Consider the following 12,439-nt stretch of genomic DNA (forward strand, 5'->3'; position numbering starts at 1 on the left):
CCATTAAAACGTGGCCTCCCTTTAGCATATTGTATGCTACTCTATAATACTACATACGGTAGCCAATATGAAAAACCAAGTAGACTAGAATAAAAATATATTCGTGTGGTTTTTTTTCCAAAAAATAAAAAATTCCAATGATACTGTACGCATAATTATACCGTGAATGTTTCATTGACATTGGCCTTTATGAATGGTTTCAGAACATGAAAAATGAAGTAAATTCCTTCCACTGATGGCTTGAGAACAATACTTGATTAAATCTTAATATTTTGGTGACACTAATTAAGTGTTTGTATTGGTTGTGCAGGAACCTACAACTGGCTGTGCAGAACGGAGACGCAGGCGGGACGCAAATAGTAGAGCGAGACAGAAGCAGCTGCGGTTGCAGGCACACGTCTGCTGCAGACGGAAACACGCACAAAACAGTCGATTGTTACGGCTGCGGTCAGACTGTCTGCAGACGGTGCGCTATCAGAACACCGGCTGGCGACTCGGTCTGCCGCAATTGCAACAAATTCCAGTCAGTACTTTCTCTTTTCTATGCATTAATCCAAAAAATAATAAAAAAGTAATAATAAAAGACTACACTGCGTATTATAATATCATAATATTTAATTAGACCTTTCCCAAAGGCGAAGTGATCAGACAGAAAGTTAGTTTCACAAGATTAGTTTGAAAAGTTAACTAAAAAAAGTCATCAGTCATTCAATGTATTGAATAATTATTCTGTTAATTTGAGAAAATGATTTAACACCTTCAGTTAAATCTTCTTAGTGGGGAATATTACATACATGAGAATTCAGTAAATTTGAGTTTTCTTTGTAATTTTGTGGAAATGACTTGTTTCAAAATCAAAGTTGGACAGATAACTCGTAGTAATCTAGGTTTCATTTACAATATTTATGGTGAATCTCAATTAAACTTCCTAGCCTATATCAATCTACATAATCAATTATAATTAATCTAATTATATTGAGAAATTTTAGAACTCAATAAAGAGAAATCATATTACAATCGGTATTGTAATCACTTGGACCCCTTGTCCTTCAATTAGTTGGCGAAACATTGGGTTCAGGTAAATGGAAGTAGGACAGCACTGACTTCTTCACCTCCAATCTATCGATAATTCTATGGGTTTTGATTAGTGCAGTGAAATAATAGTACATCTCTGTTATTCGTGATTGAAACTGAATTTTGTATGGTTTAATTAAAAATTCAAGGGAATTTGTTATCAAGCCGGTGTACCTGGGAATTTATCTGAGATAGAACGGTCTAGTGATCTACCTGGTCCCAGGTTTTTAGAGCACAAGATTACGCCCAGAGAGATGTTTAATCATAAATTTGAATCAGAAGATATAGCCTAGTTGATTGGAAACGGAAATTCCTCCAAATTTCAAGTCTCCCAAAAATGTTATTCGTTTTTGAAAAATTGCATTTCAATAGGCCTACATAATTAATATAGAAATGCTTAGAATGATATAGTTTTATTTGAAATTGTATTATCTAAAAAAAGGCGAGAGTGATTTGTTCTGTCCGATTTGGCGAAAATCGCAGAAAACTGGAAAAATACCCGAAAATTCTAGGTTTTTGGGGCACCTGTAAAAAGCTACAGGACTAGAAGGTCAAATTTTTCTATTTGAGTTTTACATTACTCCAGAGTATTCGGAGTTTTTTCCAGTAAAAAGTACCGTACCTTGTGACTGGACTAGTAGAATTTATAAGAACGGCAAAATATCGAATGTCCAAAAATCTATGTGTGTAACTGGCTTTATAGAAGACCTCATACAAATTCATTCAAACTCTCATACAAATTGATTTGTATAGTTTGTCATATTTTATTATTTATTATTTTACAAAGGCGACTTTCTAGAAGTATTTTAAGCCTAGGTGATGATGATGGGATGAATGATAATACAATTAAGGTAGAGTTATGAATGAATTGAAATTATAGGTTATATGCTATCCACTTGAATTGATTTGAGTCCACTTTTCAGTCCAGAAATAAATAAACTAGAAATTTTGAATTTGATTTGATTAAAAACCGAATATAATAGAATGATTACATTCAATAAGCTCTCAGAACTTGGAAAATATTGAGTTATTAAGAAAAATTTTGAACCAGAGAAAAAACACAAACTAATTTACATAGATTGATGCAACAATTTGAATTTTAATCATTCAGTAATTATTTCTTCATGTTCTTGTTTCTTGGCACCCTTATCAGTTCCAATTCTTGAATGGCTAGGTACATTCTTCTATTTTTTTCTTATTCATCAGCATGAATGTGGTGATGAATTTGATTTGAATTTCGTAAATATTATAAGAATGAATCAAAAGTCTTCCACTTAGGAATTGGTTCAGTATTCTAAGTAGGAGACATTAATTTGATCTACCTTCGTCCGTGGTTAATGATACGCTTGATCCTCGTTCATGGATGACTTGGGAACACCGCTATAATTCTGAGCAAAGAATATGTATACCTAATACGTATAGTATAATGCAACTTCAAGTATCCAGTATAAAGAATTCAGTTAGTTTAATGTAACTCTAGAAAGTTTCAATTCATGCTCTTTATATCCGTACTTGAATCGCTATAAAGTGAAGGTGACATTTTAGTCTTTTTTCAAGTATTTTTTAGAGTATTTTTCAGGAAGTGTTTTTTTTTTTTGCTGAGAGTCCCCCAGCAGGCACTTTTCCATAAGGAAACATTGTCTACAAGGAGTAGTATTAATTGTTTGATGTGTTGTTATATAGGACTGTAACTGAATAAAGGCCATTCATGTATTTGTTTGCAGAGAAGCTCAACAGCAGACGGCAGATTGGTTCTATGAGCAACTGAAGCAGCGCTTCTTCAACTCAGGCAAAGTGGCGGCGGCCTCACACAATACTGCTAATGGTACGCCAATCCCTCAAAATAATAGATTTTCCTGGAAATACAAAAAGTAATCACATAGTTTGTTTCAAAAAAAATAATTAAAAAGCTTCCAAAAATATTGTGATTTGTACGGTACCTACATGTTTGATACAGAAATAAAAAAAATTAGGAAAAAAAATAATAATACTGCAACAAGAAGAAAAGTGCATTTGTCAAATTTATTTTATATCTCAATCATTATCATCTTATACAATTAAAATCTTTCCAAGACAGCATTGAAACCGATCACTGAACTCCAGCTGAGCACTGAGCAGGTAGCCACAGCCACTTCTTCACACAACTGAATCATGTCTCACAAATTACTGTACAATCGTAGCATCCGTTGAACAAAAGTTATACATGGTTTCTCATGCCGCCTTATATAAGCTGGTCATAAACAGGCAAATTAGCGCAATTCACTAAATAAGTCCTAATAGCAGTGTGCGAAAATAATCTTTTCTTATCTCCTGAAGCATAACATATCGCAGACAATGGTATTGCACGGTTTGCACGTTCAACAGTGAAATGACTGCCTGCCCTTTCAACATCCACTTGCATCTTATGTTTCTCGTACTTTCAACATTACTCGCTCTTTTAACGTATGCAACTTACGTTATTGGAATGTAGCTCGTTCGTTGCATACACTGATGATCATGAGATGGCATGCCTCTCTCACTTCAATGAGCGTTATTGAAAGTTGACCAGTTTTGTTCTACTTACAAACGCGCACATCTGCGCAAATGTTTGTCTTTCAATGCCAGCAGCAAAGCAAAAATACAATGGGCTCATCTACCGTCAGTAGTCAGTACCTGCCATATTCACCTTGTGACTTGTGTCTGCTGTTTCCAATCCAAGTTCAGCCTTTTCCCAACAAAGTTCGCTTATGCTTTCCATTTTTGTGTTCATTTTCAAGTATCTTCCAAGTTTTCGAAAAAAAGGTGAGTTTTGTGAATAAGTTTAGTTTAATTCTATTTTCGATATTGAAGCACTATTCGATTATCCATTTTCTATCTTCAATGAGCCCAGATAATGTAGCAAAGAAGTTAAATTTAGTAGGTACACTTTTATTATTATAGTTTCATCAATTAACTGATAGACTTATTATTTGCAGTTCAATTGATACTTCAATTATTACGGTGAGCTTTAGTCTGTGAGCACCCTTGCAATATAAATTATATTACATAATATTGGTTATTGAAAATAGAGTGCCTTTATAATATCATTATTCACTCTATTTTCTAGAATCACAATTATTATCAGGCCATTTCCAATGGTCATGATACAACGTGTTTTCTAAAAAGTTTGAAAAATATTGCGCCAAGCAAAAATAATGTTCATTGAGGAGCCTTCATATAATTTATTCATTTTCATCGGGTAACAGCATAGATTTCAGTAATTCAACCATGATGAGTCTATAGATACCTTATGAGTCTATAGATACCATATGAGTCTATAGGTACTTTAAATAAATTCAGTTGAAAAAAAATCAATATAGTTTTTGTTGATTTATCAAAAACATATTAAAATGCATTCAATTTAGCATTACAGTTTGGAATTTTTGAAGTTTATACAAGTTCTACAGTTTAATTTGAAACAATGTTCACAACAAACATTCAGTATCAAATTTTTAGTCACATGCATTACTGAATAGAAAAATTCATTATTACTGAATATTTCACCTGTTCATCATCAAAACATTGATATTTTTTCGATCTGAATGTGTTTTATGATTTGATGAATGTTGAAAACCTGTATTGATTATTCGATTGCCATAAATAATGATGAATTTCAGGTGATGATGGAGAGGTGCGGGACTTCATGGAGTCGATCGTGGAGGGGCTGGTGGGGGACGGGCTCGACAATGTCTGTCTGAGGCCAGTCAGCAATCATCCCAACTGTGAGCATCATTCTCAATACTGTACTCACTATTCGCAATTCTAGCTCCAATATTTACTAAATTATTTTAAAAGAACAATAATAACAACCCTCATTCTCTTATTTGCACACTGGTTCATTCTTTTTGGATTTCGTCTTCATTCTCCAGGTGCCAAGTACCCACCTTTATTATCTTGTATTTATTGGTTCAAAGTAGGACAAAATAATGAGAAATGAGTCCTGAAAAGAAACATAGAGTATTAGGCTATATTTTCCTACTAGCTTTCAAGTAATAACAATATGCTACATTATTTTATTCAACACACGAATCAAGGAAAATGGGTTGTAATGTGTTTCCTATAACCACTGATCATTGAATATGTTTTGTTCTTTTCAAATAAAAAAACTTAATTTTAACTACCAGTATTTAGGCTGAACCAGCTTTTCGTCAATGTTGAACATAAAGCTACATTTAGGCTAAGTGTAACTTGATTTATTCATCGTACGGCATCTTGTGAAGGTATAGCTTATTTTTAATGTATAACTTGATGTTCAACATTGACTGAAAACTAGTACGGTAGGCCTACCGTACTCAGATCTTCCCTGATTAGATTTCCTCTAGGATATCCAATGTAATATAATATCATATTGGGTATTTAGAGCTTCAACTACAACCTACATAATTTACAACTAACATTCATAATGTAAATTAGAGTACTGTGTAAAGTAGATTGAATGCATGTAACCCTGTGCTGTACATACTGTAAATCTACTTGAATTCTGTACATAGAGTAGAAGTCTATGGGGTTCATTGATCTCCTTATGAATCAATTTTATAAGCTTCTTATTACAACTGCAATAGAGCACGTTCGTTATGCTTTCTAGTATGTTGTAGATGAATAGAAAATCAGTGTCATGGTAATAAGCTGATACTACAATTGTATCAATTTTAATTATACTATTGTATAATTATCACAAATTAAGCTTCATTCATTTCGTTATGAGATGAATAAACTCAGTTTTTATATTTTATAATTTATAGCTGTAGTGTGCATGATGTATTATATTGTAGGCTACGGTAGTTAAACTAGGTGGACTGTTGAACTCTATGAGCACTCAATCGTTCATAGATTGTAAAAAAGTGAACAGTTGTCAGAAATATCAATATTTCTTCATTATTATTTTCTGAACGATATTGAGGGTCCCAAAATTGGATCATTAGATCATTATTTATAAAATGTGTAACGTTGCATTATAATTATCAACATAGTAGTGTACGGTAACCATTAAAAATGTAATTCTTATGTACGGTACCATATTCTACTTTGAATAATTATTTTGGAACTAGCTTACCATGATGTCCAAGGACATTTTATTAAAAAAATAATTTCAAATCCTACTTGAAAAATTTATTCTCTGTTTAAATTTGCAATTTTGTGAGTATATAAACCTGATTAAATCTGTATATGCAGATGAATCTTTGTCACCTTATTAATCATTGCTGATGCTCTTAATCAAAAACGATTCAGCCAACTCGATCAAATAAATTCGATCGAATATTCAACACGTATTCACTATTCAATGAGATAAACCTGTAAAGATTGCTATAAAGATTGCCTCAGATGCCCGATGCCACGAAATGCATCATTATGTTACTACGGTACTGTATTAAAAAATGCACTCGCTACGCTTTGAACGATATTGCAGCAATTTCTATGCAGTTCTGTAGACTTTATTGTATTATTACTTTCATTTGAGTCTGCTTTCATGTGTAAATAGTGGGCCGAGGGATTTCTGTAAATAGTGCCTTTACTTCTAATATCATAAATTTTAGATGTATTTTTTGTAATGAAATTACTGTATTTATATTAACTGCATGCTGGGTATGCATCTTGCTATTCCAGATATTAAATTCTGTGATGAATTCCATGATCCACTAGCTCTGATTTTGGCCAAATTTTCTGTTTCGCTGCATATGGCAATAACAGGTAAGCTCAAAGGAAATTTTTCCAAGTTTCCATAATTTGAAAGATGTGAAAAGCGTTCAAATCAACATGAGATGAGTTGAACTATTACATTAAGGATCTAAGGACGCATGTTGCATGATCCGCATTGAAATTCTTTAAATTCAATATAAAAATATTCCTAGAATGACTTCGAATGAATCTCCAAGCTAATTCATTCCTAATTTATAGGTACATGTAAATATAATAAATCGGAACAGACAATAAACATTATTGATTGAAATTTAGTGTTTGTAGTGTTTTTTATAAAAAAAATATGACTAATGATATTTAAATAAGTTGATGAATAACTCTGATTTTTATAATGTCATTACATGAGAGATCCATGAAAACAATGTGAATTTTCTTACCATTGAATTTTGGATCAAAGTTCAAATTTTGAGGTATTCAATACAAAATACAGAAATACATAAAACATTAGAAACATTTTAATCATTCTCGCTGTGATCTGTCTTGCACTGAAATATACGAGATAAAACATCGTAATAAGTTAAAACTGTAGGATTAAACACAAAACAAAAGGTTATATCAAGTTTAGGCTACTTTTTGATTGTATTGATGAAGACAGTAATTCATAATGAATGGCTTAAAAAAATTAACACACAAGGGATAACAGCTTAATACCCAACATCTTGACCATACCGATTTTTCATGGAAAATCGTTGCTACGAAGAACATTCAAAATTGTAAATAGCCTTATTGAAAAACATATTTTTTGTAATTTTTTGTCATTTGCAGCTTTAATTATTAAGACTCGTAGAGATGATTTATTTTTTATTGTTTTTGCAGATAAGCCGATTTCTCTATCTGATTCACCCTCATTCATACATGGAGAGCTCAAGGAACTCATCAAGCAAATCATGAGAGAAGCTACGAATCTGCCTTCTTTTCATGTAAGTTATTGTTAATGAACTCCGTAGGTCAATATGTACTTTGAATTCCACATTACTAAAAGAAAAAATGAATTGTTGGCGATATAATGTTGTGATACAGGAATGAAAGAGATGTGTTAGGTACTTAAAAATCGATGTGAATCAAATACATATAAGCCATATTTCATAACTTCTGGAAATTATCGTTAAGTGTGAAAAAATTCGGAGACTAGCATTGCCTTAGATGAATTATAACTACTCAGCTACTTTTTACAAAGGACATTTTATAAATTGTACTAATTGAACGACATATTTTGATTGTTTACTCATTTAATATAGTATGTGTGACAAAGAATAGTGCCTATTCAGCCACTATTTCTTTCAAAATGAATAATAAAAAGCGTTGCACTTGTATGAGACTCCATATGTTGGCTAAATGTGTTACATAACTTGTGTTACTTGTCTTCTACACACGACTTTTTAAACAGAGTTTATACCGTGAATAAGTTGAATCTATGATATTGCACTTGACAAGCAAAATAGTTTACTAATGGCCAAGAAACGATCGATCACTCTTCATGAATTTCCACCCTCTGTCCATAATTTAAGCAAACTAAATTTACAAAAATATCACTCATAAAATTACAGGTCTTTTCGAATGGATCACTGGAGAAGTCAATTGAAAATGAAGCAGGAGAGCTGGAGAAGAGGAGCTACGAAGATATTCTGGCAACAGCTATCCTCAATAAGGTAGAATCTACTTTCCAAAATAGTGACATAAAATAACTTAATTAAAAGTTCAATGTGATATTCATGTTTAGGTGATGATTTCAACTTGAAGAAAGGAGAACAGAAATTAATAATTTTCTATTTTATAGTAAAGTAATAAGTAAATCTGAAACTGGTTGTTTTTTATTTTGTTATTTTATATTAAAAAGTTTTCAAGAGGATACGATGGTATTATTTTACAACTAAAAAATTAAATAGACTTGAAGAAATATGTTTTTAGATTTTTTAGATTTATTGCTAATAGCGTACCTATGGTACCTTACTATGTGGTTTTACACAAGGAATTTTGATGAATAGAATATATATATATGGTATCGGTACTGAGCTAGTACGGTACAGTAATTCACTGTACTGTTTCATGCACTGTGATATAGTTTACTGTAACACACTTCAATGGAAGAGCATCTTATTTCAAAAAAAGTCAAAGCTCTACATTGTGGAAGTATAGCCTGGAATTATGAATTCTGTGCAACAAGTTCACTGAAATTATTACTTGCATTCGAAAGTTGATGATGCATAATAATTTTTAGAGGTTGAATGAATAGTTACAATACATTTAATTAGTACCTTATTATTTTATTTTCAAGATAAACCGATACACGACAGTAGGAGAAGAGACAGCTCATCGGATTCAGAAGCGAACGACAAATTTGCGAATTCATGTGACGATTGCAATTGGAGTGGCTCAACCAAAAGTGATCCTCTATCATTCACTGTAAGAATACTTGATTTTGAATTCCTTTACCATACTCATCTGAATAATATTTTCTACAAAACAATTGACAGTTTTGACATTTTTCCACCTGCAGAAATGAAAACTCAAGAATGAAAATATAAATCATTGTAAGTAAATTACTTTACTACCTATCTTTAATGACGTAGCATCTTAAAACCAAATTTACTGACTAGAAAATCTCAATTTACGGAAGGATCGCCATATTACTCCTCTTAAATATTATTACTTTTTTAATATTTTCTCCATTTTAATATATTATAATTAATTTTTATTTCTCAGGACTACTACTTGAATGCCTTTACTCCTCTTAAATATTAACATTAAAAAATATTTGCTACATATTGATAAAAATCATATTTATTTTCATTTCTCAGGGCAACTACTTGAAGTTTATTTTATAGAATCACAGATACCCTTTATTTATTACACTATAATGTGATAATTGGACGGAACCGGTCGTGTCTTCAGAAAAAAAATGAAAAAGGGGTACAAGTGATTCTATAAAGAAAAAAAACTATTTCAAAATGATATTAAATTATTCTTGTAGATCGAAGAGTGCATAGAGGAGGTTGTGACGAGATACAGCTCTGAAGACGAACGCGATACCGGTCTCAGTAAATTCCTATCGACCTTGGACTTCAAACGCAGGCAACGAGCACCTTTTCCCGAATTTGGCATGGACATTGTTGACAGTGAGTTCAATCTTAATATTCAATTATTTATTTACATAATTGTGTCAGGAAGCTATAAGATACAGAAGAGTTTTAAACATAGAATAAATATTCCAAACTCACAATAACTTCCATCGATAAAAATGAATCCTAGTATGCTCATCATTGGGATTGTCTCCACTGGATTACCACCAGCTTTAATTTTATAAAATTCACATACGGAATACATTTTGACGGCGTCCTCCTGTGTTGACGTCATTTCTAAACAAAGCAAAAACTACCGCATGGATCACGATGCTGTTACAGTTGACAGTTGAGGTTGAAAACAAAAATTGGAACTCAAAATTATCAGGAAGATTTAATAATAGATAATATATGAGATGTATCCCATAGGATAAATTGCCTTGTTAAGGGGTTTAAAAAGAATAATAGAACAGTACACTCATTGCACTATGCAATCCATAGATCTAATAGTATAAATTATATGAAGAGTCGTATCTTATATTTTTGTGATCACAAATTTAAGGGAAATTCAAGTCAATTTGTCTGTAATAAATTGATATGGCGGAAGGTGTGGCTCGTTCATCAATTGGGCTAGTCAGTCGGGTCGAGCGAGGGGTTTGTTACCACTGTCTGAAAAAAATGGCTTTTGGTGGCCCTGAAAAGGGACCAAGTTTGTGGCTGGTGGCCCTGAAAAGGGACCAAGATTGTTGCTGGTGGCCCTAAAAGGGACCAAGGCAGGCTAGATGTTTAGTAGTCGTCGACTGGCGCGATACCACGCCGCGCGAGGGTCCCGGGCAGGTCCGTCTGGTGCGAGAGCAGGCCGGCAGGGGCTCAAGTCAATGGTTCGCAGTCTCCACTCTGGTTTACCCGGGCTACGGAGAGGGCTGACCGGGTGATCTACTAGCCAGAGGTCGTGCCGAATCTCCGCCGGGAGGACCTCCTCGACCACTTCCTCGTTTAGAAGGGGCCTTCGGTCAAACCCCGGGCAGGCAGGGTCGTAGGCTTCCGCTGCACACACTCCGATGTCGGTTCGGCACCCAACCCGCGCATCCAGAACCGCGCGCCAGTTGTTAGGCTGGGGCGCTAAGTCTTGGGGCGCAGCTGGCGCGGCGGTGTACAGCCTCAGCCTCTCCTCCACCTGGCGAAGCCGACGTAGGGCCCTCCTCTTCTGGATTCGGCGGCCGGCTCGGTTCCTCCTAGGCATCGGCTGGGTAGTAGACAAGGAAGACACCTCAGGTTGCGGTTAGTCTCGCCGTGGTTCCCTCATTGGCCTGCTCGCTGCTCTGCTCCTGGTCTCGGTAGTGGTCTCGGCTGGTAGTGGTCTCTGGTAGTGGTCTCGGCTGGTGGTCTCTTCTGGCTCTTCAGTGGAAGGCTGCTAGTGAGCAAGTGCTATCGAGGGCTACGCTACTGGTGGAACATGTTAGAGTGAGTCATTGCACCCTAACTCGGCAGTGTCTTGAGCTATGGAGCTCTATGACTGCTCAAAGTAATAACAGTGCTGAAGTTGGGGGTTCCTGATATATAAGACCTTCAGTAGAGCTTGGCAATTTTATCTTTATTTATTTATTTATTATTCTCTAATTTTTATTTTTCTAATATTGATCAATATCTGATATACTAATTCTAGTTCTATTTCCATTAATTTTCGAAGTCAATATGTATAAAATATGTATAAAATATGTATAAAATATTTATTAATATATATATTTATTTATTTATTTATTTATTTATTTATTTATTTATTTATTTTGTGGGTTTGAGGTGGTCGTGGTATTTCGTACATCTGCCTTATTGATGTACGCCACGAGATAGAAGCTGTATCATGAAGCTTTCGAGATGTGAGCTGAATGAAGTTGAGTAATTGAGGGGTACTGGCATATTCATAGAGTAACCTATTATTCACTGTGTAGTGAAAGTTGCAGATGGTTCTGATGAGTCTGTTTTGAAGGCCAAATAGACGTTTTCTATTGGTCTTCGATAGATATGGGAACCAGACTGGGGCGGCATAGGTCAGGTATGCTCTGATGATGGCTGTGAATATGAGCAGCCGAAATTTCAGGGGGAGTGAAGGGGTGACAAGTAGGGGGAATAGTTGTACAAACAGCACACGACAGTGTTGAATTTTCACTTTAATGTGTTGTTTGAAAGTGAGTGTTCTATCCAGAGTTACACCTAGGTACTTGACGGTATGGGACCATGGCAGGGCGTGGCCATGGATTTTGAGAGTGGGAGGAAGTTTGAGTTTTCGGGAAAAGGCGACAGCCACACATTTAGTTGGATTTATCTCTACCTTCCAGGATGAACACCAGGATGTAAGCAGGTTTAATTGCTCTTGAACATTCCTGGCCGCCCTATTCAGATTCATGCTGCTCGAGTGGAATGTGGTGTCATCAGCAAATAGACTTGTTTGAACTGAAGGTAGAGATGGCATGTCATTGATGAAGAAGGAGTAGAGGATAGGTCCAAGCACAGATCCTTGGGGGACACCTGCTGTTGCTGGGGTGAGAGCTGAAGAGTTTACTGAAGATGGGGTTTGGTTGTGAACTTCGAAA

General features: G+C 34.6%; 2 protein-coding genes across 3 annotated transcripts; both read left to right on the plus strand.

Moving 5' to 3' along the window:
- Positions 1–3,641: 3,641 nt before the first annotated feature.
- LOC120349917 lies at positions 3,642–8,489 on the plus strand. 2 transcript variants are annotated; one of them, XM_039421407.1, is made up of 5 exons: positions 3,704–3,855; positions 4,710–4,814; positions 6,697–6,780; positions 7,606–7,709; positions 8,337–8,489. In XM_039421407.1, exons 1-5 carry the CDS (start codon positions 3,801–3,803, stop codon positions 8,472–8,474), a joined length of 486 nt encoding a protein of 161 aa, XP_039277341.1. In that variant the 5' UTR covers positions 3,704–3,800; the 3' UTR covers positions 8,475–8,489. The 2 variants fall into 2 exon arrangements, with proteins under 2 accessions (XP_039277342.1, XP_039277341.1); XM_039421408.1 differs by lacking the exon at positions 6,697–6,780 and having other exon boundaries at positions 3,642–3,855.
- Positions 8,490–8,870: 381 nt separating this feature from the next.
- Positions 8,871–10,027, plus strand: LOC120349635. Its single transcript, XM_039420110.1, has 3 exons — positions 8,871–8,919; positions 9,023–9,192; positions 9,761–10,027. Exons 1-3 carry the CDS (start codon positions 8,871–8,873, stop codon positions 10,010–10,012), a joined length of 471 nt encoding a protein of 156 aa, XP_039276044.1. The 3' UTR covers positions 10,013–10,027.
- The last annotated feature ends 2,412 nt before the right edge of the window (positions 10,028–12,439 follow it).

Source organism: Nilaparvata lugens, chromosome 2, assembly GCF_014356525.2.
Source record: "Nilaparvata lugens isolate BPH chromosome 2, ASM1435652v1, whole genome shotgun sequence".
NCBI lineage: Eukaryota > Metazoa > Arthropoda > Insecta > Hemiptera > Delphacidae > Nilaparvata > Nilaparvata lugens.

Coding starts and splice junctions, on each gene's coding strand:
- LOC120349635 (XM_039420110.1), top strand. CDS start 8,871: ATGGAAGAGCATCTTATTTCAAAAAAAGTCAAAGCTCTACATTGTGGA. Junction 8,920..9,022: donor CAAAGCTCTACATTGTGGAA/GTATAGCCTGGA, acceptor TTGAATGAATAG/TTACAATACATTTAATTAGT. Junction 9,193..9,760: donor GTGATCCTCTATCATTCACT/GTAAGAATACTT, acceptor TTATTCTTGTAG/ATCGAAGAGTGCATAGAGGA.
- LOC120349917 (XM_039421407.1), top strand. CDS start 3,801: ATGCTTTCCATTTTTGTGTTCATTTTCAAGTATCTTCCAAGTTTTCGA. Junction 3,856..4,709: donor TCCAAGTTTTCGAAAAAAAG/GTGAGTTTTGTG, acceptor GATGAATTTCAG/GTGATGATGGAGAGGTGCGG. Junction 4,815..6,696: donor AGTCAGCAATCATCCCAACT/GTGAGCATCATT, acceptor TTGCTATTCCAG/ATATTAAATTCTGTGATGAA.